Below are 24,024 nucleotides of genomic sequence, written 5' to 3' on the forward strand. Positions count from 1 at the left end.
TAAATTTAGCAATTTCTTGTAGAGCGTCACCTTCTGTATAGGTCCCCGTGGTCTGTACACCTCCTATAACTTCTGCCACGCTTCACACGACGTGTACAATTCTTAACATAGTTCAACTGTATCGGCTTCACGCTGAGACAAATAGTGGCCAACGCCTTTTCATCGTCACACTTAATTTTCTCAAGCACGGTAGCTTCCATACCAGCCTCCTCTCTTAGCTCACCACTAACTGTCTTCCAATAGTCGAAGTTGTTGCCGTCCAGCTTCTCAATTTGATACAACGATGAACTCATCTTATTTGTTCTTTCCCAACTAGTCTTAAATTATTTGTCATAAAAAACGATTTTAAATTTTCCACGAACACTGCGACCCATAACCTGTTGAAGTTTATTATCAGAGTTTAATATTAAGACTAAAATACAAAGTTGAAAGTAATACAATGTTACTACAATATAAGAATGAACATATATGAAGAAAATAGAGAACGTACATGTTGCAATATAAAAGGGTTGCCATATTTCAATAAAAATAACTGTTTATTTTGTAAGCAAAAAATAAATCTCGGAAAATAATAATAAATAGTCCGTGTAATTAGGATCATCTTGGTGTAATCCTTATGGACGTAGCATTTCCCTGAGCAGAAAAAGAACAATTAAACCCAACTTTAATTAAAAGCAACTTAATCGTGTGGAAATTATGAAAATCGTGATTTAGTAAAACGAATTTTAACAAAATTAGTGGTAGGATTAAATATTAGTATTAAAATACGTGATACAATAATTTGCATCCTGTTTTTAATGAAAATAATGCTAGTTATTATTTATTTCATATTATTAATAATAATCATACACAATCTATTTTAAATTAAACCTATTTTTTATCTCTAGATTCTGGGTAAATCTTATTAAGAATCCCAACTTTGTTTTTGATATACACAAATCAAATATTGTTGATTCTTGTCTATCAGTAGTCGCACAAACGTTTATGGACTCCTGTTCTACATCAGATCATAGACTAGGTAAATATGATTTAATAATATATAATAGTATAACAATAATACAATTAGTACGATACATATTTTGAAAATCTCATGTCCTATAGACAGATAGTTTTAATTATAAATAAGAATTTTTAAAATGTACACTAACACCAAAACTTACTAAATATTTACGGTAAAAAAGGAACTTAATATACAAACAACTAACAAAATCGTTAAGATGCATTCACATTGTTGAAATATTTTACTAACATATTTTGCATCATGTTTGAACAAAATTTATGTAAAATAAGTGTTGATTTTGAGTTCACACTGTGTACATTTATTTGTCAAATTGTGTTTCATCAAACAGCTACAGTTATATCAGATGATAAATTTTCATAAAATAATAGAATGAATAAACAGTATTTTTTTTTATTTTTTAAGTATTTATTATATTTCACATGGTTAAATTTATTAATTTGCTGTAGTCTAATTACAAAATATTTCTAGTAGGCAAACAACAAAACAGATAATTTCCGAGAAACAAAGCAAATATTTATGAGATTTCTTTAACACCATCATCAATTACTGCTTACGCCTAAAGAAGGGTCTCGTCAAAGAACGGTCAATCGACCTATACCTTCGTACAGGAAGCCGGAATTCTCGAACTCAACTCCTGAGTTTTATTGTCTCCACCAAAATCCAACTTTATTTTTGTTTGGTACTCCATCTGTTGACGCGTTCATAAAAACAATTAACATGAACAGACTCGAAGAACTCTAGAGTTTAGACCATTTAGAAAAATCTGTTTGAGTAGTTTTTGTTGTAGCAGCTTCAACAATTTTACAATTGGGGTATTCACACGGTAGTCATAAAGTCATATGTCATAAAATAATAACACGAAAAAATATGACTGCTGTGAGCAACCCTCATAAGTTAGTGTGCTATTTCAAATTTGAGTCTGCTGATAAAAGAAAAAAACAATTATAAATTATTACAAATATTTTTAATAAAAAATGACAAAAACAATTTAATTTAAATAAACTTAATAATAAATTAAATAATATCTTAACTGAGAATCTTCTAAACCATCCATTTTTAAAAAAATATATTAAAAAATTTCTTGCCACAAAATAAATTGTTTAAGTACATAAACATAAACAGCTGTCGTCGGTGACTAAGCCGGCAAATTTTTCTGACGGCGGTTATTTTAAATACGTTTGGTGGCTGCCAGTCAGCTAAAGTATACAAACAACATATTCTCACTTTTTTTATATGTCTCAATGCGGCTACTTCTAAATATTATCACCGGCTCGATGAAGAGTTTTTCCCTTTCGACTTAGATTTACACTGTTTAGTTATGACAAAACAATAAACACAGTATAAAAGGTCTTATTATTTTATGACATTTTTCTTTGAAGCACAACAACAATTTTTGAAACTATTGTAAAACTTTAGTACTTTATGACAATATGACTTGATAGGACACCGTGTGAATACCCCAAATATATAATCTGGGGGTTGTGCAAGATCAAGTCCAAGGAATTGTGCCACTTCTGATGGGTGGGTCCATAAATCTACTGGACGTAGTGAAGTAGGGCTGGCTGGACAGTTGAAAATGTGGAGAGTATCATGAGGACCCTGACCACATGCTGGGCATAAGTTGAGTACGGCACGGTATATGCGGGACCAGAAGGCATTAAGCCTGTTACTCCATCCTGATCTTAGTTGTGCTAGAACGACTTGTTTTACGCGGTAGAATTTTTTCGGCGTCTGCTATCGGTGGTGGGCAGTCGTCCGCATAGGTGATAACCTCCACACCCTGTGGGGGCACTGCGAGTTTAGAGAGGTAGAAGTTAAACAGTGGTTATGAGCATTGGTCTCTAAACTCCACGAACGACTGCCTGCCACTCAGATAATTCACTATCCATCTCATCGTATTGTTGGGCATTGTGGACTGCAGGATATCCTGGAAGAGTGTGGCGTGACTGACAGTGTCGAAGACTTTCGACAGGTCAAGTGCCACTAGGATAGTCCGTTCACAAGGCCTCTGCTGACTGAAGCCCTGTGAGATCTGAGTGACTATGGCGGATAATGCTGTGCATCTTACGGAATCCATGCTGGTGACGAGCTGCTGGTAGTTGACGGATCAGCTGGGGGAGGAGAAGAGCTTCGAGTGTCTACGCTACAGGTGACAGGATGGAAATCGGCCTGTACGACTGTCCCTCACTCGCGATTTTCCCAGGTTTCAACAAAGGGATCACTCGACCCATTTTCCAGACATCTGGTATTGTTAAGCTCCTTACTGACATGTTAAAACCCGTTGTCAGGTACTCAACTCCCCCGCTCGTCTAGGTGTTTTAACATCAGCATGGATCGAGAGAAAGAGCTCTATACGGTGTTGTGTATGATAAATGCGGAGAACGTTGTATCCATTGCAACTTTGCAGACTGGAATTACTCGTGAGTTTAGTCTCCTGGACCGCAGCGACCACGATGTTGCACAGAGGAATTTTGGTGTCAAAAAGTCAATTTCAAAAATCAAATGCTGCAATTTTGTAGAGAAATGTTTAAAGATGCAATGTACACTTATTGTTTTAAGAAAAATTTTATTTTATTCTTAAAAAAATTAAGTAAAGTCCATGCAAGGGTGTTAAGCAGAAATTTACTTATATTTTCACGCAATTCAGTGGTTTATATATGTATAATTTTCCTAATAATACCACTTACCTTTAACATATTTGAAAAATATAACATTTCTCCATAAATAAAAAAATATGGGGATATCATAAACCGTTAAGAAGATATGCTCAAATCTATAAGTCTCTAAAAATTATTTTATTTTTTATTTTCCATGAAAAAAAAATGTTGCCCCACTTTCCCCCAAGCTGTTTTTGTAATAAAATGAAAGTTGGGAGTGTCTTGTTTTGATTAAAAAAAAATAGTTTTCGGAACAGGATGAAAACTTAAAATTTTTTGTCGAATAATAATCGAAATATCAAAAAAATGCTTATCTATGTATGGATTTCGTGGGCGGTGGGCATGGCCGATTTTATTGAAACTCGGCATACGTTCTTTTGTTTCAGAAAATATATGTCCCAAATTTCTAGACTTTTACTTGGATAGGAAAAATGTTATGCGAAAAAATCGATTTGGATTGTATGGGCAGTGGGCGTTGGGCGTGGTCGATTTTGATAAAATTTAATTTTTTTCTTAGTTTGGTCCATATAATTATCGGTGCCAAATTTCAGCGCTCTACGACCACTCCTTATAATTTTTGCCAAAAAATGTGTGTTGTGTTGGCGCATAAATCGGGTTAGCTCGGAAATCTTCCCTTGGAGGCCAACTGCAATATGGATATCACCCCAGGTGGCGATGGTTGTTGCTGCTGTTGTACTTGCTACTGTTGTTGTGATTGCGGTGGGGAGGGTGGATTTGTGGCGTAGGATGACGATGCTGAAGACGCCGATGAACTACGTCGCTGGCAGCATGGGGCAATGTAATTCTCCGATCACTCCCTTTCATGTGTAAGTCCGGAACAATTCCTGAGGTGAGCAATGCAGGAAGGTGCAGCTCCGAAATTAAAAATTTTATAGTTTTTGTTGTTGCTGGGTTGACAGCCCTTGGCCGAGTGAACTCTGGTCATTCCGGTGCGTAGAACCGGCTGTTGTGGAAATGTTTGAGTAGTTACTGTGTTCGCGTAACTTTGAACAGTTTAAGCTAGAGTTACAAACGGTTGTGTATTAGCTGGCTATTTGGACGCAGATTCCTTTAAACATGAGTGTCTGTTTCACCATTAGCTGTTATCCATCAGTAGCACATCCACGACTAGCAATATCGGCCGGATTTTCGTGAGATTCTGGTTTCAGTTATCTACTCCGACGAACGTTTTCCATGATTTTAGATGTTTGTTTAGCCAGGCTAAAACAATTGTGGAATCTGTTCAATAAGATCTGTCTATACATTTAAGTAATATCGTCATTAAAAACTATCATATAAAAGCTGCATTTCCAGGTTATCATAACCAAATCTTGTTGTAGTGTAGAACCTGTGAATAATGCATCATTTCGAACTATTATCGTAACACGATCAAGCTCGAAAACAGCATATGAGCTGTGATTGGGTGTGTAATTTGAACTTCTTTAAGCAGTTAAAAAATTTTGTAATTGCTCGATATGGTCGCACTTAACTCCAAATGTTTGAAGTTCATATACCTTTAAGGGTGTATCACCCTTATCGTGGTTGGCGTATTTAGACGACTGTCGTATTTGTAGGCGTATTTAAAATTCAATTGTATCGTGAAAAATTTTCGACTACGCCAGCAAAGTAAAAGAATCATATTGTAACAGATTACTTAATTTTATTTGATTCTGAAGCAGCCTGTTATAAGAACTGTCAAAAATCATAGCTGTTTACAAAAATTCATTTAAATTTAAATCAATTTAAATTGTGCTTGCATCGTAATTTTTAATCTAAAACGTTTGAAAATCATCTGAAAAAAATTTTATGTAAAATTTATTACTTGTTTCTACTCTTGTCGTGAGTAAATTTTCTAACGACAGTTTTTTCTGTTTTGACAGGCAAATACGCCATACACGTTACCGTTTTAACGGGTAGTTTGTAATAGATTTGTATACCGAGTCGTATTTATTGGCGTTTTCGACAACCACGATACCATTTTATAAAAACGCTCAATAAATGACACAAAACCGCCAACTACGATAAGGGTGATAGTAAGGCGCAATATACATTAAGACTTTTCAGACGTCTGTTTTATCGAATTTCTTTTTGGGAATCTTCCAAAAAATCATGAACATTTACACGGTGATTTTTTACATGAAACTATTTATCTTGTTTTTGACATTTAATTGTTGATTCTTTTTATTCGTAATATTTATTTTAAACGAAAACATCCTATTTGATTGTGGAAAATAAATTGGACAATTTTTTAAATTGTTTTTTAAAAGTAAATTCAAAATGTGTGATGAAATAATTGAAGAAATTTTTGATTTAACATTAATATAAATGATGTTTTCACTTCAACAAACGAAAAATTATAAAACAATAAGAAGAATACAAATGAGTGTAAAGAGGAATGTCAAAAATAAACATGAAAAACCGAAATCATGTTTGTTTTCTTACCCCCCGTTCTTCTCTACCCCGCGCACCACCAATCATCGACAAACATGAAAACAGACGTCTGGGCAAACATGAAAAAAAAATCATCATGTAAATTGCGTGTATGTCGTTGAAGAAATATTTGGATTAATATTGATGGATTTCGTGTGATTAAAGTCAACATATTCTTTAATAATATTTGGGTTTATATTTGGTAGTGTTCGAGTTAGCGTTTTGATCACTATCGCTTAGATTCCTAAACTATATTATTTTCGCGTAGAAAATATGTGTAGAGTTACTACACATATTTTTTTTGATCTAGCTAGCGCAACTTCGCTTGTGGATAAACGTAAATTAAAAAAAGAAGAAAAAAATAGAACAAAGTTAAAATATAAACAAAAAAAGGTAATCTATATAAACTTTTGAAATCGATGTCTTCCGATAGGGATGAAATTTGCACCAAGGTTAGTTCTATTGGATAGTAACTCAGACACAATTTTTCAACAAGATCGGTCGAGAACTATCCGAGTTAGAGTTTGACATTTTGGTCAAGCAGGTGTTTTTTCTTATCCATGTAACTTATTACCTATTGTTCTTAGCAAAATGTGTCCCAAATAAAAAAAATATTTAAAATAAAAAATGTTTAATATTTTTTTTCCGAAATCAAAAACTTTTTTGACTTTTTTTTAAAAAATGGGCCCCTTTTTTTCTTAAAATAAAGTTTAGATATTTTCCTTGAACACCTATTTGGTCGCTTAGTGGGATGCGAGTGGGATATCTATCAAAATAAATATTTTGTAACTCAAAACATACAATTTTTTTTTCGCAAGTTCAAAAACTTTGTTGACTATTTTTCAAAATGGACCCTTTTTTATTTTTTTTTAGCTCAAACAAAAGCTTAGATATTTTCCATGAAAACCCTTTTGGTCCCTTAGTAGGATGCGAGTGGGATATATATCAAAATAAATATTTTTTAACTCAAGACATACAATTTTTGATTTTTTTTGTAAATTCAAATTTTTTTTTCAAAATGGGCCCTTTTTTAAATTTTTTTTAGTCAAAAGAAAGCTCAGTCCATTCCTTTAAGATATTTTAGGACGCTTAGTGGAAGAAATCCTAGGTCTTTACCTTTAAGACCTATTTGGTAGCATAGTGGGATGTGAGTGGGATATCTATCAAAATAAATGTTTTAACACAAAAATGGTATGTCTTGAGTTACAAAACATTTATTTTTATATATATCCCACTCGCATCCCACTACCATCTTAAAGAATAGACATAAGCTTTCTTTATAGCAAAAAAAAACATTTAAAAAAAAAGTCAAAAAAGTTTTTGATTTTGCCAAAAAATAATCAAAAATTGTATATCTTGAGTTACAAAATATTTATTTTGATAGATATCCCACTCTTATCCCTAAAGCGACCTAAAATATTGTTACGTTTTAACCTTTTCAAAACGTTAGTTTATTTCCTTTAAATAAACCTGATACTTTTGAATGCAAATAAAAGCCGTTTAGTAGTTTGAAAATGGTAACAACTCTTTATTTATTCAAATGTACAACAACAGAATTAAATAGTCACTCAATGTTTTTTATACACGTTTGTAAATTCGCAGAAATACAGACACAATTTATAATGTACACGAATTTACTTTAAAAACACAACACACTTTAAGGCACTCAGTTTATGTTTATTCGAAAAGCGTCTCTGATAAACTGACTCACGACTGCAACCTCTGCCACTATTTATAACACTGCCATCTGCACTCTAGATTGTTCTTTAACTATCAAAATTCGAATATTCTAGATCTTACTATACATACGCCATATGTGGTGTACTTTCTACAATGTTCTTTAACTGAATATTCGAATTCGAATACAGCGTTGCCAACTTACGACCAAATCAACTGAAAGCTTTTATTTAATAATGCCCACAGATATGTTACAGTTTGTTATTACAGCACTGTTATTTGAAAGCATTATGCTACCTTTAAATCAGCCCTTAAAATCGTTATATTTGAATTCAAGTACAATTTCGTAACAATATCTTAAAGGAATGGACCTAAGCTTTCTTTTGACTAAAAAAAAATTTGCAAAAAAAATTAAAAAATTGTATGTCTTCCGTTACAAAATATTTATTTTGATAGATATCCCACTCGCATCCCACTGCGACCAAAAATATGTTAAAGGAATGGACCTAGGCTTTCTTTTGAGCAAAAAAAAAAAATTAAAAAAAGGGCCCATATTGGAAATAAATATTTTTTAACTCAAGACTTACAATTTTTGATTTTTTTTGCAAATTCAATTTTTTTTTCAAAATGGGCCCTTTTTTAAAATTTTGCAAAAAAAATTCAAAAATTGTATTTCTTGAGTTAGATATTAGATACCCACTAAGGGACTAACAATATCTTAAAGGAAAGGACCTAAGCTTTCTTTTGAGAAAAAAAAAATTTAAAAAGGGCCCATTTAAAAAAAATGGAATTTGCAAAAAAAAAAAAGTCAAGAATTGTAAGTCTTGAGTTAAAAATATTTATTTTTTTTTATTCGATTCAAAATTTTCAGGAGATGGGTTGTAAAGAAAAAAAAATCTAAAATTCCAGGTAAAACTCGGAATTTTTTTTTGAGTCCAGTCAACTTTAATAAAAAAAGCTCCCTAAAGTATGCAGTACAAATTTAAATATTTTATTTGCAAATAAATACGAAACTTGAAGAACTAACATTAGTAAATGCTACCGGGCGAAGCCGGTAGTGTCTGAATTACTATCCAATAGAACTAGGTTAGGTTAGGAAGGGGTGTACTTCCACTCGGAGACCTTGAGGTCCATTGTGATTCCCTTCAATAGAGATAGACAAAGATGATAGCCTTAGAGTAAGAAAAAAGTCCAAAATTCCGTCTGTTAAAAAGAAGAAGAAAGAAAGGAAAGATAAGTCTTTTTACGGATTTGGACTTGCCGTAGAACGTCCATTAAATAGCCACCCTATTCCCTTAATGAAACCCAGTATGTTGCTTAGTTTGCAGCCAGCAACGCTATCAAGTTCGTCCAGAAATCTATTTCCTAGTCATCTAAGTCTGTGACCCTGTAGCATAGGGCAGTTACACATAATGTGCTCTACTGTCTCTATCTCCTCTGCATCCCCACATACTCTACAGAAGTCCTGTGTGCCATTATCCCATTTATCCTTAAAGGCTCCAATTGAGCATTGACCGGTTATCACTCCTACTAGAATCCTGAGATTGTACCTATCCAACTCTATCAGTGTTCCAGTCGCGTTCGCATTCAGTCTTGGCCATAAGGCCCTGGACACTTTGCAATCTGTTCTACTGCACCAGGATTGATTCGTATGGTCCCGGAATCTTTCGTAGATTACCCTGTAGTAGTGACAAATGGGTGGTCTAACAGCCCGTTCCCTAGTGTCATGGTCCAGATCAGAACCATGTCTAGCAAGTTCATCTGCTACCTCATTACCCTGTATATCACAGTGCCCTGGTACCCAACACAATCTCACTGAGTAGTGTACCAATAGCTCCTCCAGAGCTCTTCAGTGCCGCCTGACTGTCTACATATATCGTCACTACAGCCCCCCTATTGATGTGTGTCCCTATCAACTCTGTGGCTTTCCAGATCGCAAAGATCTCTGCCTGGAAGACGCTACACTCGTTAGAGAGTCTTGGTCGACCAAATAAACCCCGGCCCCTGTACCAGAATCCATTTTGGAACCGTCTGTGAAAACTGCGCACCCATCAAACAGTTGATCGGATCCAACCCACTTATCCCTAGTGGGGAATTCTATTGGGGGTGAAGCACCGAAGCTAAAGGTCGCGACCTTATAGTCAGAGATTCCAGACGGAATAATGCCCTGACCAATAAGACCTGCTTCATACAGTATCATAGTGTATCCTATCCGCAAGGGTTTCACCAAGGAAGACTCTGATAGTCTGAGTAAGTTCCTTGATGCCACACTCTCAACATATTTCTCAATGGGTAGTAGGTTCAGGATTATATCCAACGCCGCCTGCGGGGTGCTGCCTAAGGCACCTGTGATACCCAGACATGCACATCTTTGAGCCTTGTTGAGTATAGCCCTGTAGCTACGTTTCCTCATTGCCTCCCACCACACTGTGCAACCATAAGTAATAATAGGTCTAACAACAGAAGTGTAGATCCAATTAACCATACTAGGTCGCAAGCCCCAGTTCTTGCCAATTGAGTTCCTACATGTATAGTAGGCATTAAGGCCCCTTTTTAATCTTTCCTGCGTATTTATTTTCCATGACAGTTTATTGTCAAGGAAGGTTCCTAAATACTTGGCTCCCCCTGATAAACTCAGCTCAACGCCGTCTAGTTTCGGCAATTTGAAGTTCTCTACCTTATACTTCCTAGTAAACAACACCAATTCTGTCTTTGATGGGTTTACACCCAGCCCGTTAGTCTTTGCCCAGGACGAGAGATCGCCAAGCGACTCCTGCATGATGTCACTGATAGTTGAGAGAAATTTTCCCTTAATCAGGATCACCACGTCATCCGCATAGGATGACCCTTAGATTCGAAGGTCCTGAGAATAGGATTAACCGCCAGTAACCACAGAAGAGGAGAAAGAACTCCACCTTGTGGTGTACCTCTGGTAACCCGTCTTCTGATCACATCGTCCCCTAGGGTTGAGTTGATAATCCTGCTTTCCAGCATTAAGATTATCCAACTCACTAGGAAGTCCTTGACCCCAAGTTCTACTAACGAGTTCCTAATTGCCTCTGTCCTAATGTTGTTAAAGGCGCCTTCTATATCAAGAAACGCAGCTAAAGTATATTCCCTATGCTTCAGACTGTGCTCTATACAACCGACCACTTCATGAAGCGCACTCTCAACGGACTTACCCTTGAGGTAGGCATGTTGAGCGTTGCTAATGAGATCGGTATCTATATTGCTCCTTAGATGTAGATCTATCAGTCGTTCTAATGTCTTCAGAAGAAAAGACGATAGGCTAATAGGTCTAAAATCCTTTGGTTTCGAGTGGCTGGCCTTACCGGCCTTAGGTATGAAAACAACCTTGACCTCTCTCCACCCGCACGGCAGATACTTCCTACTGAGACAGGCCTTGAAGATATCCGCCAAAAGGAATAATGCCGTATCCGGGATATTACACAGCATCGCCGGAAATACTTCATCCGGACCCGGTGATTTATACGGGTCGAAAGATTTTACCGCCCAGGCTAGTTTTTCCCTAGTGACTATTCCCTCAATTTGTCTAGAGTCATGACTAGTACACTCATGCATGTTAGCCGCCTGATCGTCAGCCCTAGTGCCTATACCTTCACAACCAGGAAAGTGTGTTTCCATAAGCAGGGAGAGTGTTTCCGAGCTGGATTCCGTCCATGAGTTATCAGCTCTTTGAATATACCCTATGACCTTTGGGTCTTTGGATAAAATTCTCCGAAATCTTGACATCTCATTGACGCTATCAACGGATTCACAATAATTCCTCCATGAAATCCGCTTCGTTCTTTTCAGATCTCCCTTGTATTTATTGAAGCACACCTTGTAGTTGTTCCAGTCTCCTTGTAATCCAGTGAGCATTGCCCTATTAAAAGATTTCCTAACGTTCAACTATTGCAGATTACCAAATAAGTGGTATTTTCAACAATTTTTTTCTTCAAATCCCGAAAACTTTAAAACAAGAAATTGTATGTCTTCCTGGAGATTCATGTAATAGCCTAAGAACACTAGAGTATTGTCAAAGTGTATTTAACTTTGTTAATGTAACAGAGGTTGAAATTACTGATACTATTTCAGAAATTGATTTAAAAAAAGCCCTGGATATGATGGGATTTCTCCGAAAATGTTATTTGAGTGCAAAGATATTTTATCTACTCATCTCACAAGAATATTTAACAATATGGTTACTATTGCTACATACCCTGAAGATTTAAAAATTGCTAAAATTGTGCCGGTACCTAAGAAAATTAATGCTACGACAGTGGAGGACTTTATGCCAATAGCTTTACTTTTTGAAAAATTACTTCATAAGCAATTATTGTCATATTTAAATGAAAACAAACTATTATACGAATTCCAATATGGTTTCAGAAGAGGATGTGGTACTGAAGAAGCTGTTATAAATGTAGTAAATAACATATGTAGAGGACTAGATGAAGGATTTAGTGGTGTTGCCGGTATCTTTTATGACTTTTCGAAAGCGTTTGATCTTGTTGATCATAAAATTATTATTGAAAAACTTAAGTATTATGGATTCGATAGACGAGCTTTAGCTTTGTTAAAAAGTTACCTTACAAACAGAAAACAGTATGTTGAAGTTAATAATCATAAAAGTTCGGTTGGAGTTGTTGAGTATGGAGTCCCGCAAGGAAGTGTATTGGGCCCATTACTATTTAGTATTTATCTAAATGATTTAAAAAATCTACAACTTTTTGGAAAACTGATTATGTTTGCTGATGACATATGTATTTTTTACCCATATAAACATGAAACTTCTCTAAAAGCTCATATGGAATATGATGCAGCAATGATAATGGAGTGTGCGAGGATAAATAGGCTATGTTTAAATGCAGAAAAAACAAAACTTTTAAGATTTAAGCCCTATATGGTTCATGATCAGAATTTCAGTATTTTTGTGGATGGAAAACTTGTGCATAAGGTCTTATCAACAAAATATCTTGGTGTACACCTACAAAGTAACCTATCGTGGGATATACACATAAAAAATTTGAAGTCAAAAATTGCATCCGCCACTGGTTTGATTTATAAATTTAAGAACAAATTTAACGTTAGAACAAATCTAATAATTTACCAAGCCTTAATTCAGAGTCACTTAAACTATTTGGCTGTTGTGTATGCGTGGAATAAAAGCAGAGAGCTTAAATCACTTCAGAGATCTCAGAATAAAGCATTGAAAACTTTATTTAATCTTCCATTGTCTTTTTCGACCTTACATTTATATAAATATATAACTGCAAAAATTCTTGCCGTATATGGTCTATATAAAACTCAACTTTTGCTGTATGTCTACAAATCTATGCATAATATTGGTCATCATACTATTCTATTCTCAAGAAATCAATATGCCTTTAATACAAGAAATGCGAGTAATCTAAGAGTAGTTAATTGCCGATTAGAAAAAACAAAACAAAGAGTGGAACATATGGGTAGTTTGGAATATAATAAATTACCGGAAGCTATACAAAATATCCAACGAATTTCGATTTTTAAGAAAAACATAAAAGAATATTTATTTAATAATTTAGAAATGCTTCTATTGTAATAATGATCTCATTTAAAATATATTTTTTTTTTCTTCCATTTAATTTTGTAAATATATATGTAAATACTTTTTTTTTTATTGTTATATAAATTCTTAAGTTTTTAATTACTTTGCCAACTGTCCTCAATAATGTCCTATGGACGCTGAGGCAATACAATTTTTGTAATAATTACATATTTGAATAAATGAATTTTAAATAAAAAATAAAAAAAACCGTCGACCTCTGAACTTGAAGTTCCTTAGTCCACCATTTTGGCTGTTTACGCCTACCGGGAAATTTCATTGGGCATGATGACTCATAGCTCTCATTTAATAAACGGGTGAAATTGTTCACCGTTATTTCCAAATTGGGTGGTATCAGTTCACATAAAGTGAACTGTTCAAACCCAGTACGTACCTTTTCATAAAAGGTTCCCCAGTTTGTCCGCCTAGGATCCCTAAATGGTACCCTTAAGGACGAGTTGAAATTCAAGGTGAAGGTAATCCTACTATGATCCGAAAAGGAACAGTCCGTGGATACCCTCCAATCTCTAACGAAATTATCATCTTGGTTCGTCAAGGTCATGTCTATAACCGCCTGCGTATCTTTGTTCCTAAACGTGGGCATGTTGCCCTTGTTACAGATAACTAGATTATTGACAGTTATGAAATCATAGACGCACTCACCTCTTTTATTGATATCAGCACTGCCCCATTGGCTGTGATGAGCATTTGCATCACATCCCATAACCAGGATAGCACCTCTCCTTTTTGTATACGCCGTTAGCTCCAACACCTCATTGCCTGGTGGATCTGCTGCATCATACGGCATGTACACCGAAGCCAAAGTCAGCGTCCGCTCACCCCTGGTTTCCCTATTCACAACAGTGATGTCACCGCACCTAAAGGAATGAGAAATTATTAGTTTGAGTTCTCTCCTTGCCAGGATACACGTTCTTACCTTGTCCTCAGTGGACGGGATAAATAACGTGTATCCCGCTATCCCTAACCCGCAAACCTTATTTTGATTAATCCAAGGTTCTTGGATCAGGGCCACGTCGGTCTGGGATTTGGCTGCCATTGATCGGTACTGATCTTCCCATCCGGATCATTCCGATCAATTATCGCTGCCTGAAGATATACGTCCTGACTCAAGGACTTCTTAAGCTTCTTTGTTGACGAGGTAGGCTGGTCGTCACCAGATCTAGCCCTCTTAATGGTCTCCTTTTGGGTACCCTTAAGAGTGCTAGATGGGGTTACACCAGCATTCCCCGAAGCCTTGCTGCATCCTGGTGCCTTTGATGACGAGGTTTGGGGACCAACGGATCCGTTTCCCTTAATGTTACCCATACGGGCACCCTTAAGAGAATCGGCCGGAGGATTCTTTACTCCCTTCGCACCTGACACCTTTATGGGTGGCTTCTTGTTACTATCCACAGCTCTAGCCGAAGCACCGATTTCTTACCGCACTGCTAGTGGTTGTAGCTGTCGACCTTATACCCTTTTGGGTGTCAGCCAGATCGACAGCAGCTACCACTTGCTGCTCAACAGGAGAAGACTCCCCCAAGAGTACACTTACAGGGCCGTAGATTCTTTCAAATCTAGCGACATCCTGTCTATGTTTCTTGAGAAGGTACTTCTCCTTTGCAGTTAATGACCCAGGATCTCTCTTTCCCATCTTTGCCAGAAAGGATAGAGATTTCCTAGTGCCATTTTTTGCCCTATCCTCTTTCGTTCGGCCTGGCTTTTCAGTATCTCGTGGAGTGGCATTAGGCAACTCCTCCACGCCGATCTGCCGAACAAGATTGGCGACCTTAGCGCCATGTGGATCGTCTTCTGCCGATCGGCTCCTCTGGTTGTCCTTGTCACTAGCAGTGGGAGGGGATGTTTCCGTTATCTGATTCTGAGCAGCAATCATAGTGATCTCATGCTCATCATCAGATAACAGAACCAACTCCTCCAACCTTTGAGTGGCACGAGTTTCCCCAAAAGAGTCTTTCGACAGTCCCAAAAGACCATTCACATCTAGTTCACTCAACTGTCCTTCATGCTCCAGAATCCGAGCATGAACGTCTGTCAGGGTTAATTCACCTTCTAGGGTGCTGTCCGAAACCCCCCATTCCCTAAAATCGGAAGTCTCCTTAGTAGTTGTAGTTTTTAAAATATTATTAGGATCAATTTTGTTCCCACGAGTAGGCACGTAAAACAACGGACCATCCACGCAGTGACGGCGTGCGTGGACTAGGCAACTACTTACAATAGCGTATTACCCTGACGCTGAGGGGAGCTGTTAGCGGCAAGTTTCTTTATACACTAACTAACCATCCAGGTCCTCGGCACTGCTACCACTCACCTTGACCTTAAAAGTGTATATTTTTCGTGACCCCCCAGGTAAAGCCTCTACTATACAAGTGGCGAACTCAAGCGTGGATATCACGAAACGATATATGTCATAATAATTGACGCGACAGCTATGGGACACACTATCGCCCCAATATCTTGACAAGATGAGTAACCTTTAGTTAATACGCTCCTTTGAAGTCGCGACCTCCTTTGCGAAAGTGCCAGGAGAACATGCTCAATCGCAAAGGAGGTCTAGACCACAGAGTGTATATAAGCCCTCGCATCGCTTCAAGATCGTTACCCAGGCGAAGGATCCAATAGAACTAACCTTGGTGCAAATTTCATCGGAAGACATCGATTTCAATATAAAAATGTAATGGTTCATGTATGTAATAGCATCACGCGATTTGGCAGATTTTTTTTTATTCGATTCAAAATTTTCAGGAGATGGGTTGTAAAGAAAAAAAATTTACAAAATTCCAGGTAAAACTCGGAATTTTTTTTTGGAGTCCAGTCAACTTTAATTAAAAAAAAGCTCCCTAAAGTATGCAGTACAAATTTAGATATTTTATTTGCAAATAAATAAGAAACTTGAAGAACTAACATTAGTAAATGCTACCGGGCGAAGCCGGGGTTGTCAACTAGACTTATATATAAATAGGCCACACTTTTTTTTGTGGTACACTTTTAAGTTATTGTCCACTAGTGTGTCCCAAAATTTTTTGTTGGGGCTCAATCATATTTTGAAAGCTTATAGGGTAAATTATTTTTGAGATTTTTTTCAAGTCGAATTTTTGGCAAAAATCGGGTTTGTCGGCATTTTTGTGAGTCAATTAATTCTTAATAACTAAGGGACAACAATTTTCTTTTAACAGTTTCCTTTTAAAATTTGTGCTCATTAAAATGATTTTCGGAAGTGGGCTTTGTATGGGAGCTATGACATGACTTTTGTATATCTATAACACATTTGTGTTGAATATTATTTGAATACGAACATTTTTTGTAAATCATTTTGTGTACATAAAAGGGTTCATATTCCTTATATAACTAAGGAACGGTAAAAGCAAATTCAAAAATTATTGTCCCTAAATTATTAAGAATTAATTGATCTTTCAAACTGCATTGTTAGGTTTTTTTCTTAAAAATTTTAAAAAAATAAAGCTTGGACATTCTTCTCTTCAAATGTTTCCTCAAAGGTAAAGAAAATCGTGGGTTTTGATAAAGTTATGAAGAGAACTCAAAAAAAGGCCGACAAACCCGATTATTCGCAAAAACTCGACTTGAACCTCTTCCGAAAAATCTCAAAAATACTTTATTTAAGCTTTTAAATTATTAAAATAAAAAAATAAAAATTTGGGACACACTATTGTCCACCAATATTAATGAAACATAAATATATGTTAAAATTACCTTGAAAAGCAACAACATCTAAATACACATGTACAAACGTGGTCGAATTTTGAATATAAATCTGTCGAATTTTGGACATAAATCTGTAACTTCTAAACGAATAGACCGATTTTAATAAAAATTCCCAATAGAGGAGGTGTTGATAAGTTAAAGTAGGAAATTATGCCCTCTTTTCAAAAATGTACAAATTTAATTTTTAAAATGCAACAAAAGTTTTTTTATGAATCGTTATTATGAAATTTTACACTTATATAGAAGCTTTTGATCCAAATCCAAAAGTGAAAAAGATATTTGTGAATTGTTAATGACAATCCCACAATTCCCAAAAAACTTTTCAAAAATCCCAAAATTGGGATTTTTCTGATTTTTGGATCTATTGAAGGCACTAAGTTCGGGGCTATGAAATCCCTTTGCACGATATTGAAGAACAAATTGGGACATACAGAACTGGTCTTAATTGTTTGAAAGCAGCTATGTGATTAGAGATAAGCTTTTTTTGTGGTTGTTTCCATGTTTTAATTCAATGTAAGGTTACATGTAAATACATTTATATGTATCATTCCGAGACGCCATGCCATGAGTGTAAAAAACATAATTTGACATAATGTTATGAGTAGGGGGCGGCTTTTCATGCATTTATTATTCGAATATATGCGCCTAAAAATGCCCTAAACAATTAAAAATATACCCTAAAAATTAAAAAAATATGCACTTATTTTTTTTTCAAAAATATTAAAACAAAAAATAAAATAAAAATCAGTTCATTGTAAACATAAAAAACATTATATTTGTATTTTATCATTAAAGTAAAGCTATTAAAAGTTAAATATTACTATTATTTTTGTACTTGAAATCTAGTATATACCTTTACTACGTAGAAATATATTCGATCAATTTTAAGACAGGCTATTATTTATGTAAACAAACATAGTTTGACTAATTTGTCAAACGTAATTGATTGCCTATTTTGTCTCAAAAAGATTTTATACATAGAAAATGACCGCTCCACATCAACAGATGTTATAGGAGCATACTTAAATGACTGTAATTCGTCAGTTGAATATTGATCTTCAACATCATTCGAATTTAAATTAATTACATTTGTAAAATTTTTCATTTTCTCGTATCCTCTATTTTTTTTAATCACCGCTTTGAACTTTAATTTTATTTTATCGGCAATGGGACCTTCCGCGGCTTCGACTCTTTCAATTGCACTATTAACTAAACATATTTGAGTGTTCAAAGAACCAAATCCCTCTAATTTAGTAATAGTTTCACTAAGAAATCCATAATTCGAACAAATAAACGACAATTTAATTTTAATATTTTTTGATGTTAACACTTGTTTAACTTTTCTAATTGCTTTAGAGTCCAAGATCCCCATCTCGTAATAACCGGTTGAGGAGGAAGAGGTAACTGAGGATAATTTTCCTTTAACATACGCGTAGGAGCCTTTAAATATATTTTTGTTTTCCATTTGAAACCAACGAGTAAATTTTATCGAAATTATTTCGTACTTCCTCAGCTACTCGATGTAATGCATGGGCTAGGCAGGTGACATGTATAATAGGGATATAACTATTGAAAAAAAAAAGTTCGGCAAAAAGTAAAAAATGTTTAAGTTACAAGATATTGGTAGAGATTTTGCAATTATTGAACAGTTATCAATAAAATTAGTACCAAAATATCGTAATTATGATATTAATCTTATATTTTCCACTTTTCCACAACAAACAACTTTCTTTAGATGTGCCGGTTACTTTTATTGTTTACGTTTTTTTTTTTTTAATTTTGTATGTCAGCTGTTCAGCGTTGCCACTTGTCTGTTTTTTGTTGTATATTGTATGAAAACATTTTCTACATTTGCGGTGGCACCCACTTAAAGTCGGTTCAATTTAAAACATACTTTAGTTTTGACTATGGTTGCAAATTAATAAAAAGCTGGTTTTTATTTTAAAGTTGTTTTTAAAAAGAACCGACTTTAGTGTTTGACTATGATTATGGGCCAATATATTTTATTTTAATAATAGCTGCGGACATACTTCAAAAGATAATTTTTAAATAAGGGAAGAATCCCTCATACTTGCAAAAAAAATATGAAATTATTTATATAATATTTCAGAAAAAAAAATTTGGTTTATTTTAGAAATTGGTGTTGGTGCGTGATGTTTTTGATTCCAAATGACCTAAAAAAATTATTTTCATTACTTATACAAGATTGGCCATCACGTGGTGGTATGCCAAAAATTTCGACAAAATTAGTTATATCCCTAATGTATAATCTTTGGATAAAAAATTTTAATGGATTTCGCCGATTTTACCATGTAGTATATGGAGCAGCATCAGATAAAAATAAAAGTATTTGGTTTTTATTAAAATTCTCTCCTAATAATTTTACGGACTCATGAAAAGTACGAGCAATTGTTTCGTGGTTTACTGTTTTCAATTCCACAATATTTATCAAACATTTTCGTTTGCTCGCTTCAACTTCATGATCCAAAATGCCAACAATTACAGTAACAACAAATCGACCTACAATATCCGTGGTTTCATCCATAATAATCCATACAAACTTATTTTTTAAATAGGATCTTATTTCACTTAGTTGAGTATTGTATACTTTTTCCACGTAATTTTTTCGGAGGGTAGATTAAGATTGAATGGTCTCATTTGTGTAGGTTTTTAAGAAATTCACTAAAATTGGACTTTCCAACATCTTTAATGGAATATCTGCAGATACGAAGGCTTTACATAGATCCAAGTTAAAATTATTTGTTCGTGAACACATTGTTAACAGCGATTGTGATGTTTTCTCTACACATTTCCATTCCAATTCTTTATGTTTTTTGCTACTCAAGTGCTGTTCAACAAGAAACTTTTTTTCAAAATTGATAGCTTTATTGCAAATTTTGAAAAAAAATAATTAACATCTGTTTTAAATACTCCTTTGAAATCCAATACATATATGGGGCATTTCATGTCAAGTGAACCAACTTTTGAAATCGATGTCTTCCGATCGGGATGAAATTTGCACCAAGGTTAGCTCTATTGGATAGTAACTCAGACACAATTTTTCAACAACATCGGTCGAGAACTCTCTGAGTTATAGGGGGTAAAATTTTGACAATTTGGTCAAACAGGGGTTTTTTCTTATCCATGTAACTTATTACCTATTGTTCTTAGCAAAATGTGTCCCAAATAGTATAGATAGCTATTTCTTCGATCTTTCGAAAAAAAATATTTAAAAAAAAAAATAAAAAATTTTTAATATTTTTTTTCCGAAATCAAAAACTTTTTTGACTTTTTTTTAAAATACGTCCTTTTTTTTTTTTTTTTTTTTTCTTAAAATAAAGTTTAGATATTTTCCTTGAACACCTACTTGGTCGCTTAGTGGGATGCGAGTGGGATATCTATCAAAATAAATATTTTGTAACTCAAAACATAAAATTTTTGACTTTTTTTGCAAAATCAAAAACTTTGTTGACTTTTTTTTTCAAAATGGACCCTTTTTTAATCTTTTTTTTTAGGTCAAACAAAAGCTTAGATATTATCCTTGAAGACCCTTTTGGTCGCTTAGTGGGATGCGAGTGGGATATCTATCAAAATAAATATTTTTTAACTCAAGACTTACAATTTTTGACTTTTTTTTTTTGCAAATACGATTTTTTTTCCAAATGGGCCCTTTTTTAAAATTTTTTTTGTAGTCAAAAGAAAGCTTAGGTCCATTCCTTTAAGATATTTTTAGTCCCTTAGTGGGATGCGAGTGGGATATCTATCAAAATAAATATTTTGTAACGCAAGACATACAATTTTTTAATTTTTTTTTGCAAAATTTTTAAAAAAGGGCCCATTTTGAAAAAAAATTCGAATTTGCAAAAAAAAAGTCAATAATTGAATGTCTTGAGTTACAACATTTTTATTTTAATAGATATCCTACTCACATCTTCCTAAGTGACAAAATAGGTCTTAAAGGAAAAGACCTAAGCTTTCTTTTGAGCAAAAAAAAATTTTTAAAAAAAATTCCCATATTGGAAAAAAATTTCGATTTTGCAAAAAAAAATTAAAAAATTGTTACAAAATATTTATTTTGATATATATCCCACTCGCATCCCACTAAGGGACTAAAAATATCTTAAAGGAATGGACGTAGGCTTTCTTTTGAGCAAAAAAAAAAATTAAAAAAGGGCCCATATTGGAAAAAAATTTTGATTTTGCAAAAAAAAATTAAAAAATTGTATGTCTTGCGTTACAAAATATTTATTTTGATAGATATCCCACTCGCATCCCACTAAGGGACTAAAAATATCTTAAAGGAATGGACCTAAGCTTTCTTTTGACTACAAAAAAAATTTTAAAAAAAGGGCCCATTTGCAAAAAAAAAGTCAAAAATTGTAAGTCTTGAGTTAAAAAATATTTATTTTGATAGATATCCCACTCGCATCCCACTAAGCGACCAAAAGGGTCTTCAAGGATAATATCTAAGCTTTTGTTTGACCTAAAAAAAAGATTAAAAAAGGGTCCATTTTGAAAAAAAAAAGTCAACAAAGTTTTTGATTTTGCAAAAAAAGTCAAAAATTTTATGTTTTGAGTTACAAAATATTTATTTTGATAGATATCCCACTCGCATCCCACTAAGCGACCAAGTAGGTGTTCAAGGAAAATATCTAAACTTTATTTTAAGAAAAAAAAAAAAAAAGGACGCATTTTAAAAAAAAGTCAAAAAAGTTTTTGATTTCGGAAAAAAAATATTAAAAATTTTTTATTTTTTTTTTTAAATATTTTTTTTCGAAAGATCGAAGAAATAGCTATCTATACTATTTGGGACACATTTTGCTAAGAACAATAGGTAATAAGTTACATGGATAAGAAAAAACCCCTGTTTGACCAAATTGTCAAAATTTTACCCCCTATAACTCAGAGAGTTCTCGACCGATGTTGTTGAAAAATTGTGTCTGAGTTACTATCCAATAGAGCTAACCTTGGTGCAAATTTCATCCCGATCGGAAGACATCGATTTCAAAAGTTGGTTCACTTGACATGAAATGCCCCATATATTTAAAAATGAAGTCTTTAGTGTTCTTACTTTTGGCATTTTACATAAAACAAAATAGTGAAATGAAATTCGTATGTTTCTTATATTTGTTGCAATATTCTTACCAAATTTTAATTATTAATAAATGATTTTCTAATATGAAAAACTTTACTATTAGAATATGAATTAAATTTTTTTGTAGAACAAATATTGCAAATATTTTAGTCGTTTTTTTTTACTTTTTAAATTGTGTTTGATCATTTGGTGTGGAGTTTGAAGCAGGTACAAAATTGTCGACGTCGCTGTATTTATTTAATTTAGCAACAGTGTTGGTAACTTTATCATCAAATACCACTGAGAGAGTTATAAAAAATCGCTTGAATACTCTTTTAACTGTGATACACATTTCAAAACCAACGGCGGAATACACAAGAATGTAAATTTTTGATTTATTTTTGTTTTGGCCAAAAATAACAATTCATAAAAAAGTTGTAAAATATGCATTTTTTACTTAATAAAATATAATAAAACATGCATTATCAGTAAAATATGCAAAAATATGCATTAACAAATCGATGCCATTTTACAGAAAAATGTGTGATTCGGATAAATAAATAGTCTACATAGTATTTGGACGTTCGAGAAAAACATGCATTTGCATATAAGTAAATCCGCCCCCTAGTTATGAGCCATTATAAATTATAGATTTGCATTATATAATGGGAATCGACTGGTAAAGATATTTTCGCTGTTAGGGTTCGATATGTAAAAAATACCGTAATAAATCGAAGCTTATGAAATATCAGATTTATTTCCAAAATGTTTTGAATAAATACATATAATATATTTCTATTCTATTGTAGGTAAAGATTCACCAAGCTCAAAGCTGTTGTACGCTAAAGACATACCAGAATATCGCAAATGGGTTGATCGCTATTATCGTGACATCAGAGAAATGCCACCAATATCTGATCAAGATATGAATGCAATGTTAGCTGAAGAGTCAAGGGTAAATTAATCACATATACATGAATAATTATTGGTAAAATTACAGATTTCAATTGTTCATTATACTTTTTTTTTCATTATACTAGCTTCACACATCGGAATTTAATACGAATTGTGCCCTCCATGAACTTTATACATATGTAGTGAAATATAACGAACAATTAACCGTAACATTGGAAGAAGACGAATTTTCTCAAAAGCAACGACTTGCCTACAAACTAGAACAAGTACACAATATCATGTCAGCGGAATAATAATAAGAATTTTCTTATATGAATATCAAATCAAGGATGAAAAAAAAAAATAAATTCTAATATTTGTAATCATAATATAATTAAAGGAAAAAAAAGGAAAACATATGGGTGTTCAAAGAAAACATAAAAATAGTAATTAAATACATAATTATAGGTTGGTATGAATTTATGAAATCTTTTTCAAATTTTAGATAGATAGCCTAACAGAACAATTACAAAGAAATTAATTTTAGTTTAGATTTTACCAACCAAAAACATACTATTTATGTGTAGATTTATTTAATTTGTGTATAGGATATATGTAGGCATATTGATTTGCAGTTCCACTAAAAACAAAGACATTCATTTAGAAAAGCAAATTATGAACAAAAAGTTCCATAAACCATAAAGCAAAAATGCTTATAAATCTCATTTTCATTCCAAAACTACATAGAAATCATTTGTAAAAAGTAGCCATAAAAACATACATTTATTTTCGCATCTTCACCTATTTTGCACACTTACAAAATATGAAACTGGATGCTTAACATTTCACCTAAAATATCATTACTTTTGTGGGGAAAAATAATACCCTTTTTCCGCGCTATTTTTCAAAAAATTGTCTTGTACAAAGTATATTAGGGGTTTTT

At 33.7% G+C, this 24,024-nt stretch overlaps 1 protein-coding gene across 1 annotated transcript in view; it reads left to right on the top strand.

The window, feature by feature from the left end:
- The window catches only part of PlexA (plexin A), an 85,345-nt gene extending 61,785 nt beyond the window's left edge, over positions 1-23,560 (top strand). The window contains exons 7-9 of the mRNA XM_065514646.1: positions 888-1,018; positions 22,997-23,142; positions 23,228-23,560. Of these exons, the coding sequence (XP_065370718.1) occupies positions 888-1,018; positions 22,997-23,142; positions 23,228-23,395 (445 nt within the window). The 3' untranslated portion in view covers positions 23,396-23,560. The remainder of the gene's footprint in view (positions 1-887; positions 1,019-22,996; positions 23,143-23,227) is intronic.
- Positions 23,561-24,024: the final 464 nt, after the last annotated feature.

This window comes from Calliphora vicina, chromosome X (genome assembly GCF_958450345.1).
Source record: "Calliphora vicina chromosome X, idCalVici1.1, whole genome shotgun sequence".
NCBI lineage: Eukaryota > Metazoa > Arthropoda > Insecta > Diptera > Calliphoridae > Calliphora > Calliphora vicina.